The sequence below is a fragment of the Rhinoraja longicauda genome, chromosome 16 (genome assembly GCF_053455715.1).
Source record: "Rhinoraja longicauda isolate Sanriku21f chromosome 16, sRhiLon1.1, whole genome shotgun sequence".
NCBI lineage: Eukaryota > Metazoa > Chordata > Chondrichthyes > Rajiformes > Arhynchobatidae > Rhinoraja > Rhinoraja longicauda.
The window spans coordinates 23,968,264-23,986,240 of record NC_135968.1 but is presented as its reverse complement, the minus strand read 5'-3'; the positions used below and the strand labels follow the sequence as shown (position 1 = coordinate 23,986,240).

Below are 17,977 nucleotides of genomic sequence, written 5' to 3'. Positions count from 1 at the left end.
TCCTTCTGAAATGCTATTAGCATTTGTTTACAATATTTTATACTATAATTTTAAAAAGGCCATGTGACAATTAGGCAAAACAGTTAGAAATGAAAAAAAAAATCACAGAAGTAATTGATAAACAGGATAAATGACAATTAAAGCTGTTGGGTGGGGGTTGGGTGGGGGAATCCTAACTTCTAATGCAAAAAAATGCAAGTTGAACTTTTGCCAAAAGTGTGAATTAGCATAAAAATAGCAAATTATTTTGATAAATTACACTATTTTGACCAAACCACAATTGAGCTCAGGATAGTGCCAAGAGTCATAAAAATCTATTTAATATAATATAGGAAATAAAAGCAACATCCATTTTACAGGCTACAATTTTTGACAAAACATCCAAAAATAAAACGGCATCCTTTATTAACTCACCAGACAATTAATCTAACATTCTGAAATAGAAACAAATGCAGTTACTTATGTACAACAATTACAAAAATAAATCCTGGCAAATTTGCAGCAAACTGAATAACTTTATTGGAAGAGGGGTGCACAGCCAAAGTTGTGAAGATCACAAAACTGACATCCATTGTTAAATAATCAATTATTCTCTTTTAATAAAATAGGTGACTTTACCAAACATCATAAGTTTTAGTGCAAAAATGAATTCAATTACTTTATAGTCATCTTATGCAACATATTGCCTTCCATTCTTAAAAAATGTTTATCAATAAAGTGAACCATTCACTGGTTTCCATGGGTTTATTTTTTAAACTAATTAAACCCATGCAACATTCTGCCTTGCTTGCATTAATTCTTTACTCCAAACATATCTAAAAATGTTAACAGGACTACATAATCACAGCAATATCATTATTTGAAGACACACTAAGCAATCCTACTGTAGTAATCAGAGTTTTACAGAAACTACCTTCAAGATTTGAGACTTTGAATAGAAAAAATGTGCAAAAGATCTATTTTTAAAATTTTGAGCAGCCCAGTTAAACCATAATAAAATACCATGCCGCCACAACTTAAAACATGTGATATAATGCATATCTTACTTGCTTCCTATGCTTGAAATGTCCCAGAAACTTTCCAAAATCCCTAGGTTTAGAGTGGAGAGGAGTGCAAGGGTTTGACTGAGATGAAAATTTACCAATTTAATTGTACTTTTAAGAGAATGGGTTACAAATGGCTTGTATTTACAATTGAAATATTTAATCATTTCATTCACAGTAGATTATAGTTGAACCAAAATTGTCACTGTAATCCTTGTGTAGTTCCTCACCGAACAATTAATAAACAAAGATGATTTTCCACCCACGAGGAAATGTAATTTGATTTCAATAAGTGAGTCTGCCCGATTTCTCTCTCTGCCAGGTACTTTTAAGAAGGACAATTTCACACCACACACCATTTGGTTCATTGAAGTTTTCTCGATCACATTAAAAAGCTGTATACATAAATACATTTATGTATTTGCCATTTGAGAAATCTAGATGGACAATTTAATGGGAATGATTTGACTCTGAAGTGGATGAGAACAGAATTTCATTGTGCCTCAACTCTCATTCAACGTCCATTTTAACGCAGTCACTATGTAGCAAATTGGACATAGGCAGTAAGGCTAATTTATTATTAAATATCAATCTGGCTCCTACTATTCATCATGCATTGATCAGCCAATTGTGCAAAGACAAGATACTAAACCCAGTATTTTCAGATTTGCATCACACAAGAAACACACATTAAGCATGGAAGATACACATTGACGAGATGGGTTGTACAAGTGGTCAACTGGGGTAAATTTGATCTTAAGGCTTGGTAATTGTTGGGATAGAAATAATACTAAACTTGGCTCTCAGCAACCAAATGGACGCACCACTCAAGTCGGGTTTCCTCCAACAATGTCAACTGGCTTCTCATTTAGACTGCCTTCTGGGCTCCAATATTTAAAACACTTTTACAAAGTCAATGGCAACGATACAAAAATTCCAGAGACATTTCTAGCATAGGGGAACCATAAACCTGTGTTATGGAGCAGTGTTAAACAACACGTAGCAACTTCCTGCAATTTTTGGGTGCACAAGGAAGCACGAATGACTCCAGATGCTGAAACCTGGAACAACAAACTGTTGAAGAAACTCAGCAGGTCTGGCAGCATCTGTGGAGGGAAATAGGTTGATGTTTCAGGTCATGACTCTGGACGGGAAAAAAAAAATCAGAGAGCTAGAGATGGGGAGGAGGGGTAAGAGCTGGCATGTAATCGATGATCCAGGTGAGGAGGGGTGGAGTGGTCAGACGCGAGGGAGATAAGAGGCCTGGACATGGTTGGTGAAGGTAACCAGGGACTAAAGATGGTGGAATTTGATGAAAAAGGAATGTGGAGTATAGGACCAAATAAGGGCAGCAAGGAAATCTGATAGAAGAGAGCGAGTTTTGGGCAGATGGGGTGGGTGGGGAAGAAGCTGGGTGAGAGGGGTATGGAGTTATAGGACAGTAGGGTTGTGGGAGGATCCAAGTAGAGAGCGAGAGATAACTTACAAGTCATCTGAAATTAGAGAATTCAATGTTCATGCCTTTGGGATGTAGATGATCAGGACGGGATAGGTGGTGGTTTCTCTAGTTTGCCTTTGGTCTCAGTCTGGCAGTGAAGGAGGCAGAGGACTGAGATCAATGTGGGAATGGGAAGGGGAATGGGAATGGAAATGGCTCCAGGTAGCCATGACTGACAAGAGCGCAGGTGCTCAGCAAAGAGGTTACCTAGACTATGCTTGGGCTTTCTCATGAAGAGGAGGCCACATCGAGAACATCCAATGTAACTGATGAGATTGGAGGAGGTGCATGTGAATCTCAGTCGAGGTCTGGATTGAACCTGGATCTCTGGCGCTGAGAGTCAGCAGCTCTACCAGCTGTGTCAATCATTTTGTAATTAACATCTTAACTTAAACACAAGTCATCTTATGTTGACATAATTCAGACAAAAAACAATTTACAGAATTGAAATAAAGCTGTGTACAAGATACATTTCACTTGCAGCATCGAGTTTTTTGATGTGGGAAATGGTATGAGGGAAGAAATGTTTGGCCAGGATGCATGTTATCAGCACAAACACAAACCTGAAAGCTATGCACCATTGCTGTAAATCATCCTTTCTGTTCACTGCCATTATCCTGCTTTAATGCATTTTCAATAGTTAATTCTCTTATCAGACACTTCACAAAAATAACTCGGTTTTGTACAACTATAGTTAAAACAATTTTGCCACATTTGAAACAACTAGCAAAAAGGTTTAAACTTTTATGTAGTCCATCTGATTTCGCCTGTGTGCTATTAAATGACCAAAAATATAAACTCATTCCTTAAACATCCATTTATGATTTCAATATAAATGATGCACCAGAGATCTTTTGCTTGTCATACCAGAACTTCATAAATTTGTGATGAGCATGTCAGGTTTATAAAACGGAGATTAATAATGTCTAATTAAACCGCAGCTGTCAAGCAGAATGCTTCTTTACATTGATGTTCATTTCTATTTTACATAAAGCACTCCAACTTACAGCTGGAATATATACTCAAACAAAGACTTCCCTTTAATTTTTTTAAACCAAAAGTGGTGTAGTAAACAAACCATTTGTTTATAATGGCAGAATTAAAATGGGAGACCATAACCACTAGGACCAATTTCAGGCATACGCCAATTTATCTCCACATCTCTCTCCCTTCGCGCAGCCCCCCACCCCCAGGATAGAGAAGCATCAGCCATGTTTAAGGTGGGAGATCGAAGGGTGGTGGGTTTGTGGAAAAAGTTGTCAAGGGTAGGTATAATTACAAATGTTTTCAATAACATTTGGGCAAGTTTATGGATACGAAAATTTTTGAGGGCTATATAAAAGCAGGCAAATGGGTTTAGTTCATTTAGGTATCTCAGTCAGTATGGATGAGTTAGGTCCAAGGATCTGTTTCCATGCTGTCCAACACAACGAATCTATGCTGAATTAAATGAATATTAAAATTGTTACACATATCTCCGTTGTGCTAGGATTAATTTAAAATTAAGCAGCAGGTGCCATGACTCTTAATTATCAGATAGCACACACCCTCTCCCTCTCACCAGGTAGATAACGCCTATTATTACCATCTTTATGGTATTATTATACCTTGAAGTATAATTCAAAATGGTATGCAATAATTTCAATAGAAACATATTGAAACTCAGCTGTCGATAAAGACTACAATTTTACAGCACCCTTCACAACCTCAATGTAAAGCATTTACCAGTCAATGAAGCACTTTTGTATCATAGTTTAATGCAGGAAACAGCAATTTCTGCAAAGATCCCACGAGCGATAACGTAAATAGCAAAAATCTGTTTAAAGTGCTGTTGGATAAAGGCTAAATATTGGCCACGGTACTGGATGCAATTCCTTTGCTATGCTCTGATGTTAAGGGATCTTTTGTCCACCTGAGAAAGCAGGTAGAGACTACAGTGTAATGTCTCATCCTGGAGCCACCAAACTGCCAGATTTAAGTTGAATGTGGAACATGATACCATGAGGACAACTCAGCTTAGGCAAATTTAAGGGCAGAAACAGTACATTATGCTGAAAGAACTATGCTAAGTAGGTTCACTTAAGAAGGCGTTTAAAAACTTATATGGTACAGTTGTGTCAAATAACCTTTTCCATACTCGGAAATATCAATGGTTGACACATGAGGAGCACAATGCCATTCTAGAAATTACCACTGTTTATGTTCAAAAAGCAGCAAAAGCCCATTCAGGACTTCAGCTTTGCAAAGGCGAGAGTGTATTACACCAAACAGAATGTCTTTAACTAGTGTCACGAGAATTCCACATTACCAATAGTAAGCAACGAAGCTGAAAGATGGGAACCAACACCTTTTTAGAAGTTATTTTCAGAAGAGCTGAAACATTGTTAGAAACTCGGTGAGACCTGGAACAGAAGTAAAGTTTTTCAGCTGGTCTGCCACGACCACGAGATTATTCTAACCAAACCAGATGAGAAAAGACTTCATTTTAATCCTTGCATCAAAATGAGAGCTACCCATTTTTATTGAGAACTAAAAGTGAGAACTAAATACTGGGGAAGGACCCGTGACTTTTCATTTCAAGGATAAACAGCCTTTATGGTCATTTTTCTGAAGCAGAAAGTTGATGGCATTATTGGAAGGTTTCTGAGGAGTCATATTTCAGCATTTGCATTATAAATCACCACTTGTAATAGTCACTGAATACATTAAATTTAACAAGGATTGTACCCTTCAGTCCTAGCATTTTCCAGTTATCATTAATTTTCAGAGTATAAATTAAATCATGTCCATCAGATTTTCTTTTTGTTCTCTATTTCAATATTACTCCTTGAAAATTCAATAGGTAATATGCAAACAGGCCGACGCTCACACGAGCTATCACAGTGGTTACACCAGCGAGCAGTGGGGAGAAAGCAGGAACAGGGTACTAATTCTGGATGATCAGCCATGATCATATTAATTTTGGCGGCGCTGGCTCGAAGGGCCGAATGGCCTACTCCTCCATCTATTTTCTATGTTTCTGTGCTATAATATCCAGTTAATTTTGGATTTTATTGCACAATTGGAATAACTGCTACAGCCAGGTGGGCAAGATTGCATAATATTAATCCAAAATTACAATCATTATTCGCAAACATTTTCCCCTCAAAACATAATTTCAAATAATATCAATCCAACTTAGAAAGTCATCCTTCAACCATGATTATTGAATGTCAAATTATCGGATCACCTTCACTCTGCTTTACTTTCCTCTAAATGACTTGTGTTCAACAGTGATAACAGTGGGTGAAATTGAAAACAATCTCGGCACATACAGCAATGCTTTAACAGCCCAGATTTAAAACAGCAAATTGTGCGGGGATAAAATATTTTACATTGAGTGGCGCTTGACCAACCCAATGTGAGGAAATAAAAAGTATAATGACAGAGTTGGCACATGGCCAAAATACCTACAATGGCAACAAGTTCAAGATAATCAAACCAACTTGATGTGCTGGGATGTCAATTATTTTGCAGTGTTACATAACTGGAGTTGTACTGCACTCAACAAGAGATCCATTCATTGAAAACAATGTTGTTGGATTTTCCTATCAGATGGATAACAAATCCTTTTATGGCTATTTTTGAACAGACTATGTTGTTTAATCCTTGAAACAAGAATTATTTTTAAGATAAACTATTTTCAGCTGACCATATATTGGACAGGGCAGAATCTCATCATTGTGCACTCATTTTCATCAAATGAAGTGCATTGGAATTAAATTTAGTTGAGATATTAACAGAACACTGGTTCAACAGTTTAAAAATAATTTGGTGAGGATGTTATTCGTGTGTAAAATAATGTCAATAACAAACTCCAATCAAAATTTACCTATATGCAAACATTTAGAGGAGCACAAAAAAAAATCATATTCTGGCTGATGCCATAAAATATGGAGTACTTTCTTTATACAAAGTGTCTAGATGACAAACAACAGTCAAAATCGTTAGTGGGAGAAAAACTGCTGGAAACTGGATTTCTTGTGGAAAAAAAAGTTACATTCCATTCTGACACCAATGGCAAAATGCTGACGCTTGCTCAAGAGGAACCGGTATACTATACAACAGGTCCAGAAAGTTCACTACATTACAAGCCAGTGGAAAGTACTCTCAAGTCTGTTAGCAGCATGATCATCAAAAAAAAAACTTTAAAAGATGGCATCCTTTTTAAGGGCAAGAGGAAAAACAGGCCCGAGCTTCAGCAGATCTCTTCACTGCATTCCTCCTCTACCGTCCTTGCACCTTCATGTTCAGTCCTTCTTCCAAAGACGATATAAAACAGGTCTTCACTATCTGAATCCTCTTGCATTTGCACATGATGACGAAGATGATGATGACCCATCTAAAATAGAATAGGAGCAAGTACTCAATTTCTTTCCATTTCATAATCACCCCAGGAGGTAGAGAGCAGCAAAACTTTATAGTATTTGAATAGATCCAAGAAATTGCTCTGGAGGAAACCAAATTAACCCAGTAATTTGAGGTTGAAGTGGAATTGGCACACCAAGAACAAATTGTGTCCAAATTTACAAGAGTTCTCAGAAAGCTCTTGTCTGGTCAATTTTCCACTCAGATTGCAGAATTCTAGGAACCAGTTCAACCAGGCATTTTAGCAAATTAATTTAAAAATATTAATTGATATATCTAAGAATGTTAACCCTGGGCAATTTTATTAACACCACTGAAATAGAATTGTCAGAAAATAGTATTTGCAATTTGAAATGCTCCTCCAAAGTAGTCTTGTCCACCAGTAATAATTTTTTTTTTAAATGTACGAAACCATTTACTGAATAACACCATTTACTAAACATAGCACAAAAAGTAAGGAAATTTGTGTTTGGTAGATTATTTCTTTGTTGTAACAATGCTTCTTGGCAATAAATCTTATACCGTTGGAAAGCCTGTTTATTTCCCTTTTAAATGGTGCCACATTTGTAAGGAACATGCATTTGTGGGATGAGCAGCAGAGCTGAGTATATGGGTTGCGCCCATGAAAAATTTGCCAAATCTTCTCTGCCAATGCCAAACAGCTTATTCTGCCATTGACTCTTGTTCGGTGTTGTTTGGTGGATTGGATGATTGAAGTCTGAAGAAACAAGACATATTGACAATTTAACAATTTATTCATTTAATAAACAGGAGCCACAGTAGCGTGTGGAAGAACCATACACAGCCATAACAGCCTGGCACCTCCTCCTCATGCTGGTCACCAGCCTGGTCACACACTGTTGTGGGATGGCATCCCATTCTTGTCAGCACCTGGGGGTACCAGAAGCTCAAAACAAGAGTCAATAGCAACAGCAGAATAAGCTGTTTGGCATTGGCAGAGAAGATTTGGCAAATTTTTCATGGGCGCAACCCATATACTCAGCTCTGCTGCTCATCCCACAAATGCATGTTCCTTACAAATGTGGCACCATTTAAAAGGGAAATAAACAGGCTTTCCAACGGTATAAGATTTATTGCCAAGAAGCATTGTTACAACAAAGAAATAATCTACCAAACACAAATTTCCTTACTTTTTGTGCTATGTTTAGATATATAGCAGCTTCTTAGTAAACTGCATAATATTTAAGATATTAAAATATCCTCTTCTCAGTTCTTTAGTACCACGAGTTCACATTTATATAAACCTCATCATTACAAGTAATCCAAACTGACCAATTTGTGGTCGGTCTGTTTCTAGCACAATGCCCCGTAAAAGATTGCAGATCATTCATTTAAACTGCACATAGTTGGCAATAGGGCTGCTGCCTCAGCATCAAGAGACCCAGGTTTGATCCTGACCGTGTGTTGTCCGTGCGGATTTTGTACGTTCTCTCTGTGACCGTGTGGGTTTTCTCTGGGTGCTCTGGTTTCCACCCACATCCAAAAGAAGTGCAGTTTTGTAGGTTAATTGGCCTCTATAAATTACCTCTAGTGTGTAGGATGAAAAAGTGTGATAACATGGAACGAGTGTGTGGGTGATCAATAGTCGGCGTGGACTCGGTGGACCGAAGGCCCCGTTTTCCATGCTGTATCTCCAAACTGAAAATTTGTAATCTTTAGCAGCTAATGAAAAATAGCACAACATAGTGGAAGTTCCTAGCATAATTTACATATACTGTACATTACAACATTGGAAAAAGTCATATCTCATTCAAGATTTAGGGTACTCACTGAATATCAGCTCCTCTCCTGCTCTTTTTCGTGACTGGTCCCCTCTAACAAAGTAGAGAACAAACATCAAAAATCTCCCTGCATTCATGATCAGATCAGCTAATTCTTGTATTGATAAAAGTAAATGCCAGTTTTGCACAATGTAATGGAGTACTTTCATGAACTTTCAGCTTTGAGAAATTTGACAGCTATTTCTTTTTGAAAAGACGTTCGAATCAAATGATAATTTTCTCTTCAGTCACTTAACCAAGTCTCATCATTGAGCTCCAAAACCTAGGCCTCCAAACATCACTTTGCATCTGGATTCTTCACTTCCCGATTAGCAGAATTCAAACAGTGCGGATCAATTATAGCAGTTTCTCCTCACTGATCATCAACAGAGGTGCACTTCAAGGCTGCATGCTTATCCCCACTATGGCGATTCCAATACACAGGAACGCCAGAGGTTGGAGAGAGTGTGTACTCAGCTCAATCCTTCAGCATTGAGAGCATCTACACAAGGGGTTTCTTCAGATAGATCTCGGTCAGATAAACAAGGGGATACCAGAAACACTTCCATATGGTTTAAGGGTGCCTCCAATCCCAAAACACTTTCACTGATTTGATTTTGGAAGTGACAATTTTGTGTGGTAAAGCTTCAATAGCAAATCTCAATACAAAGCCATATCAGAGCACTGCAAATGTAAAACAATCTTTCTAAAATAAATCGCTGGCGAAATAGATAAGCTATCACTGGGGATTAAAGAATAATCAGTGAATTAAATAGTTTAATGAGTTCTCATCAAACTCAATCCTCTGAGCAAAAAGGAAATGTCCACATGTAGACCTGTAGCTTCTTGGAATCAAATTGTTCAACCATCGAAATAGGTTGTAAGCAATTTCAATGCACAGGAACACAAGGCTAGCGAGAGTGGTGCACTCAGCTCAATCCATCAGCATTGAGAACATCTATGCAAGGCGCTTCCTCACTTAGATAGATCTCAATGTTCCAAGAATAAACTTGAGGAATTGGTACAAAACGAACTGCTGGAAGAACTTCAACAGATTAAACAGCATCTGTGGAGGCAAGGGGTGGTCAACATTTTGGGTTGAGACCCTGTGATCAGGACTGAATGAAGGGTCTCAATGCAGGTCCTGAATGCAGGGCATCAACCAGAAACATTAACCATCCTTTTCTTTCATATTTGCTGCATGGCCCAAAGTTCTTCCAGCGGTTTAAGTTTTCTAAATGTCTTGTTATTAAAGCATTCAAAATTGATAAAAATGTTATAACTGATAAACTACTAAAATTATTAAAAACAATATACAAATCACTGCATAAAAATTGATAAATACCTACAGTTCCAATTGGAACTCTCAGCATTTACCAACAAAATGCTGTACAGACTGTTTGAGAATCAAAGTTGGGATGTTATGTTACAGTTGTACAAGACGTTGGCTAGCCCACATGAGGAGTATTGTATTCAGTTTGTCACCCTGCTGTAGGAAAGCTGTTAAGCTAGAAAGCGTGCAGAGATTTACGAGGATATTGCCAGGACTTCAGAGCCTGTTATTGGGAGAGGTTAGGCAGGCTAGGACTTTATTCATTGGAGTGCAAGAGGATGAGGGGTGATCTTATGGAGATGTACAAGATCATGAGGGGAATAGATAGAGTTAATGCACAGAGCCTTTTACCCAGAGTCGGGGAATCATAGCTTTAAGGTGAGAGGAAAAGATTTAATTTGAACTGCAGGGCAACCTTTCCCTAGTTTAGCAACCTTTCCCTAGTTTAGCAACCTGCCAGTGGAGATAGTCAAAGGAGGTACTATAACAATATTTAAAAGACTTTTGGTCAGGTACATGTATAGGAAAAGTTTAGAGAGATATGTGCCAAATGCAGGCAGATGGGACTAGTGTAGATGGGCACCTCAGTCAGCATAGGCAAGTTGGGTCGAAGGCCCTGTTTCCATGCTATACAACTCTATATTCTTGATCACCACAGTCCACTGGGATGTAGAAGTGTTGGATTAAGCCTTTTCACTCTTCATTTATACTATATTTCTACCTCTTTCCCAAGTCCCATCTCTTTATTTTCTATTACTGTTTTTCTATTGATCATTCCACGCAAATTATTTTCTGCACTGTCTTGCTGCTTTGCCTCTCATCACTGTGCAGACTGATTCAAAATTCAATTGTACTGGAACTTATGAACATTGCAGGCATCAGAACACTGAGTAAAGATTCAAATACAGCTTGGGATTCAAAGCCATTAGCAGTCAGACAAATGAGGGGATACCAGAAACACTTCCTTATGGTTTAAGTGGGAGCAAGGAAGTCTCCGATCCCATCGATTTGATCTTGAAAGTGAAAATTTTGGGTGGAAAAGATCTAGCAACAGATCTCAACACAAAGCCACACCAGTGCACTGCAAATGTAAAACATTTTTTTGGAAATAAATCACTGGCAGAAACAGATAGGCTATCTTTGGGAATTAAAGAATACCCAGTGAATTATTGCACAAGAAAGGTGATCGAAAACCTATCATCTACTTCTGTGAGAGAGCGAATCATAGCTCAAAACTAAATGCGGTTATGTACTCAGTTTCCAAAGACCTATGCTGTGGAATGTGCACCATACATTTCTTGGCCTCTGTAGCTCTTGCCTTCCAAGGCACTCCCATTAAACCTGCCTTTTTGTGCCAGTTTATAGAACCATACCCTTGCAAACTGCGAGGTCAAATTCACCCCTGAAGCTCAGAGACTTGTTTTGCAATAATAAAAATGCTCTACAGTCACAGATATCTCAATACCAAAAAATTACTAAACTAAGTTTGACAATACTTAGTTTAATAATCCAAGATGGTACAACCTAGCCTTCTTCTCAACTCTAGAATTACTTACAAGAATGGAATAGAGGGAAACAATGGAAATTTTGCTATTTAAATTTTAAAGGAACCCAAATAATGGAACTTAAATAGAAACAGAAAGTGCAGGAAATATTCAGGTGGTCAGGTCTATGAGATGGCCTTGTCAGTACTAATCTACTTAATATTTCTAGCATGCTTTTATATTTTGGAATTCCAGCACCTGGAGGGTTTTGCTTACAACTTGAAACTTTGTGCAGCTGCTACTGAAAGATATCACCATTAAGCAGCAAAAGGCCATCAGTCTCAAAGCAACAGCTTGTGGAATGAGTGAATTGATAGATTGTTTTAAGCAAGAATGTGATCAAGAGCATCTTCGCTGATCTTTCAGACCAAAAATTAGATCTACAAGTCGCAATATTATTGGTACCATCACAGGTATTGCTGCTGACTTGGTTTTAAAATTCCAAACAAATGGAGATTCAAGGTAGATTGGAAATTTCAATTTTAAGTGTTCTTGACAGAGATGGCCAGTCTAGAAACCCTCTGGCCAGAGACATTATGGCCAGCGATTCCCATGTCATGGAAAAGCAAAGAAACTTTGGGTGTTAAGAAACTAAAAACAAAAGCCGAAGCTGAAAATATCAAATTATTTATTTAGCATTGGTATGCACAGATATATTTAATTTATTCATTTGTTTTCTTTCCCCTCCCAAATGCTACAAAAGGCAAGACAATATAGTAACAATGGTCAACAGCTGACGAGAGAAAAATATAACAAGCAAAGAAATTCTGAGCGATGCAAAGAATGAAACGAGCCTCAAAGTTAGGTTTCAAGTTACAATGAATGAAGATTTTAGTCCTCATCATAAACTTAGCACTAAATATATCCTCTTGTGCTTGTCAAGAGGGGGGAGAGAGGGAGCAGATGGGAGAGGATGGTGATGGTAGCCTGCACAAAGGGAGGTAAATACAAGTAGCAACCTAGTTGGGTCCCAGTCCAGCACCATAGTAAACACGGCTGTTCTGAGTGATCAAGAACGGTTCTTCCTAAATCAACATGGACTAATTTCTGCTGCAATGCTCCTGATTGAGTTTTATACAGGACATCGGTTGGCCATAAATTACCGAGATTGCGCCAGAGGATCGATTAGATTTTATGCTGGGATTTTCCAGAGTGAGATAAACCAACCCAGGAAAAGGTATTGCCAAAACACTCCAGTGCATTTCCAATTATGTACCATGCATTTGCATTCAGAGGCCAACAAAATTAGCATTAAAAATGAATATGAAACTTTATTTCATATATTGAATTGAGTTGAATTGAATAAGTTTATTGGCCAAGTATGTACACGTACAAGGAATGTGCTTTGGTGCTATTACATTGGGGCGGCACAGTGGCGCAGCGGTCGAGTTGCTGCTTTATTGCGCCAGAGACCCAGGGTCAATTCTGATCATGGGTGCTGCTGAGCCGGATGGTCACATCGCATTCTACTTGCACTTTATTCCGGATGGTCTCAGATCTACTTGCACTTTATTCTGTTTTAAAACTGTTCCAATTTGTTTCATTGGGTTGTTTAAATTAATACTGACTAGCTAATTAATTTATTGCATCGTATGGGAGGCGCATTCCCAATCTCGTTGTACCCCTGTACAATGACAATAAAGATATATTGTATTGTATTGTATTGTACAGAGTTTGTATGTTCTCCCTGTGACCAAGTGGGTTGCCTCCCGGTGCTCCAGTTTCTTCCCACATTCCAAAGACGTGCAGATTTGTAGGTTAATTGGCTTCTGTAAAATTGCCCCTGGTGTGTAGAATGGAACAAGTGTATGGGTGATTGTTAGTTGGTGCAGACTTGGTGAGTCAAAGGGCCTGTTTCTATGCTGTATCTCGAAACTGAATATTAACTATTCAGTCACTGCTATAAGGAACATTGTTAGTGGAAGGATAATTGAAAAAGTGAAAACAGAAGACAAGGTTTGTGATAAATATCTGGACAATAAATTCTGCAATGTCATTTCAACAAAAACTATTTGTTTCGTTAGTATGTTCAGTGTCTCACATTCATTCCTGTAAACTTATTTTCAAAAAATCACCAGGTTGATCAATATTACACAGAAATAAATGACCTTTAATATTTCATTTCATAGATGAGTAACACTGAGTATTTCAATTGGATAGTGAAGTAAAAAGTGGCGATTGAATAGTAATTATGAATTTATCTTCTAATAATGCCAGTACACAGACAACAGAAGTGACTTACCATCTCACTCACTGCTAGAAATTTGAACCAGAATTTTCAAGGAATAAAGTTTCATTAAATGACAAGTGGAGTGCTGGGCAGAGATCAACAGTTTTTGGCTCAGCATCACCCATTTCTTTTTGCATTCCTATTTGCTGGATCACAGAGGTTGCTGCCGAATGCCCGATTTCACTGACAGAGCATACTACCCCCCATATAAATACAGGGCTGTGAAAGATTCAAAAACTGATGTCCTAATGTTACCTGGCAAAGCCATTCTGTATTAATTCTCGCTGGAGTTTTTGGTCTTCAGCGGCATATTCTGACAGCTTGGATTCCATTGCAGGGGGAAGGATATTTGGGATAAATTTAGAAAAAAGACTTGGTGCCAGCTGTGCCCAATCTAGAAACAATACACATAGAATGAACAAGATTATTAAACAGCAGTATTGTCAGTAATTTTAAATGTTTATAGATGTGACTTGATATAAAAATCAGCATTTAAAAAAAATTAATCCTTTTTTGCATCGATTGTATGCATTATATAACTTCCCAATACAAAATTGGTATGAAAAATTCATCAGGTTTTCCCACTCAATATCTCCTTTTAAATTGGAGACAAGACTCTTGAATTGGAGACTAGTTGCAAATTGCCTTCAATAATATTCACATATCCACGTCTGTCAACACCTTATCTAATTCAATGATTAGAAATGTAGAATGCAAGCGAAGAAAAAAAATACATGTTTCAATTACTGAAATATATTTCATACGAACTCCCTAATATAACCTATACACTGCAGAAACAGTCGTAACAAAATGCAAGATTTAATTTCCAAATTAGAATTAGAGCAAGAAAATTGTGATTGAATACTAATTAACCACGAGGTTCAGAAACTTGAACAGCATCTGGGAAAAGCTGATTAATACTACGAGCATTGCTACCATGAAAAGTTATTGCCTCTGTGCTTATTACTTATCATATCCATTTTATTATCAGCAAGAGCAAACAAGCATAAAGGACCAAATGCCTCCTCCTGTACTGTCACCAAGTATCCATGCTCACTTAATCTGTGAACATGATTACCCATCAGCTCCAAAAATATGAATTTAGTGTATTCTCATTACACTGCTTTGTAATAACTGCAACAAGCATACTTTACCTACACTGTTTCAGAAAATCCAATAATCTTGAAAGATAAATTTTTCAAATTATGGAAATGCTTAAATTGACCAAAAACAAATACAAAGTTGAAATTCAATCACAGCTGACTATCTGGCTGCCACAACACAGTAAGGCTTCTTTTAGCAGTTTCATTTTGTGCCCTCATTTTTCCTGTGAAACTCACAATTTACCCTGGACACATCGGAAGGAATTTAATAGTGTTTTACTCTGCATCAGTTAAAAGTTATGCAATATCTAATGAGGGCAAATAATATATAGAAAAGGTGGTGAATGATTAACAAAAAGCCTTCCTTAAAAAACAATGGAATAAATTAAACAATTATTTGATGGGTCATGACAGAGATTCATGAACTCCAGCTGCAACCAGCTGAGCAAATACCTGAAGACCATATTTGGAACTCTGCAAGTTTCCAATGGGTGTCAAAAATTATTTGCAGTCATTCAAACTGCATGAAATTTATTTAAAAATCTGCATTTTATAAGCAGCAAACCACAAATATTTTGAATGCAATTTTACATTGTCTTAAGAATACCATTTCCAAACGTAAACTGGTTTTAGATTAACCACTGGAACAAAAAAACATGTTAGGAAATGCCTGTAGTTTTATGCCAAACACCTACCCCATAAACATCAAGTAATTCAAGATTTCATTATTAAGTGTTATTATTTAAAACCACTTAAATATTCTTTAAAATGATTAATTGGTTTCATTTTAGAAGACAAATTCTAAAGTTTTATTCAATAACATTCATCAACTAATTGTTCTTCAAGGTTTGAGGAAGTTTCACTTAGATCCAGTCACCCAGAGTTGCCAGAGCAACTAAGGTTCACCGATCGGCATAGTTTAATTTTATTTGACAGTATAATTGTACTACTTTTATGACCAAGTTGCAAACACTAATAAAAATTGCTCAGATCTGTAACTCTGCAATTTTGCCCTCCCTAATTTCACTGAGGGTAGAAGTGAGCAGACTTTGGTTCCAAAACACTGCCCTTCTATTGCCTGATAACATGATACACATTCCATATGAACCAGCAATAAATCAGATGAGCTCAATGGCCTATCTATTCCCGAAGGCGAGAGAGAGAGAGCAACTACACAATTAAGTCCATTCCACAACACTGATGATATCGCCGTGGGAAACCAGTTCGCCCAATAATAAAATGGGAAATGAACAGAAGTGAACCAAGCATTTAATTGTTGTCCAAATAAAACATCAAGTTGTCTGACTTCTAGATGAAGCATGTTCAGGAAACTCAGAAGAATCAGAAATGCGATGTAACACTACGTTTCCAATAAATGCTTAAACTAGTGTAAGCATATCACTATTTTTTTCAAAACAGGCCTGAAATTCAAGCACAATTATTGATGTTTGCGCACAACAGGAAAGTAAATGGCCAGATGAGTAGTTTGGAAGCTGTTTTATAATTTTTAATTATTTTGAACATTCGGTTTATTTTATGATGTCACTAAAAGATGCCAAAATGGAGTCTTGAAAATTTCCACCCCTTACAACCCGATAGCCTTCACTTCTAACTAATTAAATATAGCCCCCAATAACTTCCAAACTGATGCAGCGATACAGAGCCATTCTTTTTTGGGGAAGTACCAGTTGTCTAGCACCACAGTGACCTAGGAATGATGAACAAATAGCAATTTACGCCACAATGAACAAGTTGAAAATTCAACTTGGTTTCTTACCAAAGTTCACTCCGCTGAAAGTCTTGCTCTGCAAGAAATTCTCTTCACTCCACAGAATATCAAGATGTGGATTGATACATGAAGTTAGTTCATGTACTGGAAAGAAAAGGTCCCAAAGACGCCTCTTTCATTGATAGGTTTGTGCTTCAGAACTGATTCTTAGGCCAAACTGTTCACGTTTAACTAAAACACTTGTCCTTTCCCAAAGCAGAGAATTACCCAGGGCATGTCTTTGTCCCATAACGACGCAGCCATTGCCTTGAAAGTTCTTGGCACTGTCAAGTACCATTTAAATAACCACGAAGGAGCTGTAATGCAACTTAAAAAAGATTGAGATACTGATCGTGCAAACTGTAAAATATAGTGTGGATCTACTTGGCCTCCCTTCCATTGCTCCATTTATACCTCACGCTTCCTCGACAAGGCCAGCAGCATAATAAAGGAGCTGCCACACCCAGGCCACTCTCTCTTCTCCCCTTTCCCATCAGGGAAAAGGTTTAGAAGTGTGAAAACGGACACCACCAGATTCAGGGACAGTTTCTTCCCAGCTGTTATCAGGCAACTGAATCACCCTACCACATCCAAAGAGCAGTGCTGAACTACTATCTACCTCTTTGGTGACGCTCGGACTATCCTTGATTGGACCTTGCTGGCTTTACCTTGCACTAAACCTTATTCCCTCATCATGTATACACCATAAATAGATCGCTTGTAATCATCTATTGGACTGGTTAGCACGCAACAAATTTATTTTCACTGTACTTCAGTATATGTGACAAAAAACTAAACTGATCATGGGTAGAGCTGCACCAGGCAAATGAACAGCATTCAAAAATACACACTGAACTTGTAGCTTATAGATGGTGGAGCGACTTTGGAAAGCGAGGGGAGAAACTACTCATCACAGGATACGCAGTCTCTGGCCTGGTCTTGCATAATATTTAGATATAATATTTAGATATATCAGCTATAATATTTAGATGGCTGGATAAAGTTGCTGCTGCTGTTGTCATGGTCTTAATGGAGAAGGAGCAATGAATATCTAGTTATAGTGTTGCAATGTGTATGCAGATGACTGATTAAACCATTCTCGACTTGAGATATTCTTTTCCTCTCTGCTTCCTCTATTACAGCTTCGTCATGTGCACGAGCACTGCTTTTTATGCGGGTATTCTAAACAGGACGATGCAGTGCTCGTTGTTCCAAGTTGTTTGTGCCATTGTTGAAATTCAGGAGCATTCTAAGAGTGTTTAAATCTCAA

At 37.6% G+C, this 17,977-nt stretch overlaps 1 protein-coding gene across 2 annotated transcripts in view; it reads right to left on the bottom strand.

The window, feature by feature from the left end:
- Positions 1-362: 362 nt before the first annotated feature.
- cacul1 (CDK2 associated cullin domain 1) overlaps positions 363-17,977 on the bottom strand; it is a 59,954-nt gene continuing 42,339 nt past the window's right edge. Inside the window, exons 8-10 of one of the 2 annotated variants that reach the window (XM_078413431.1) lie at positions 14,092-14,230; positions 8,740-8,783; positions 363-6,922 (exon numbers count right to left, since the gene is read on the bottom strand). In XM_078413431.1, the coding sequence (XP_078269557.1) occupies positions 6,870-6,922; positions 8,740-8,783; positions 14,092-14,230 (236 nt within the window). In that variant the 3' untranslated portion in view covers positions 363-6,869. The remainder of the gene's footprint in view (positions 6,923-8,739; positions 8,784-14,091; positions 14,231-17,977) is intronic. The other variant, XM_078413432.1, reaches the window with a different exon arrangement.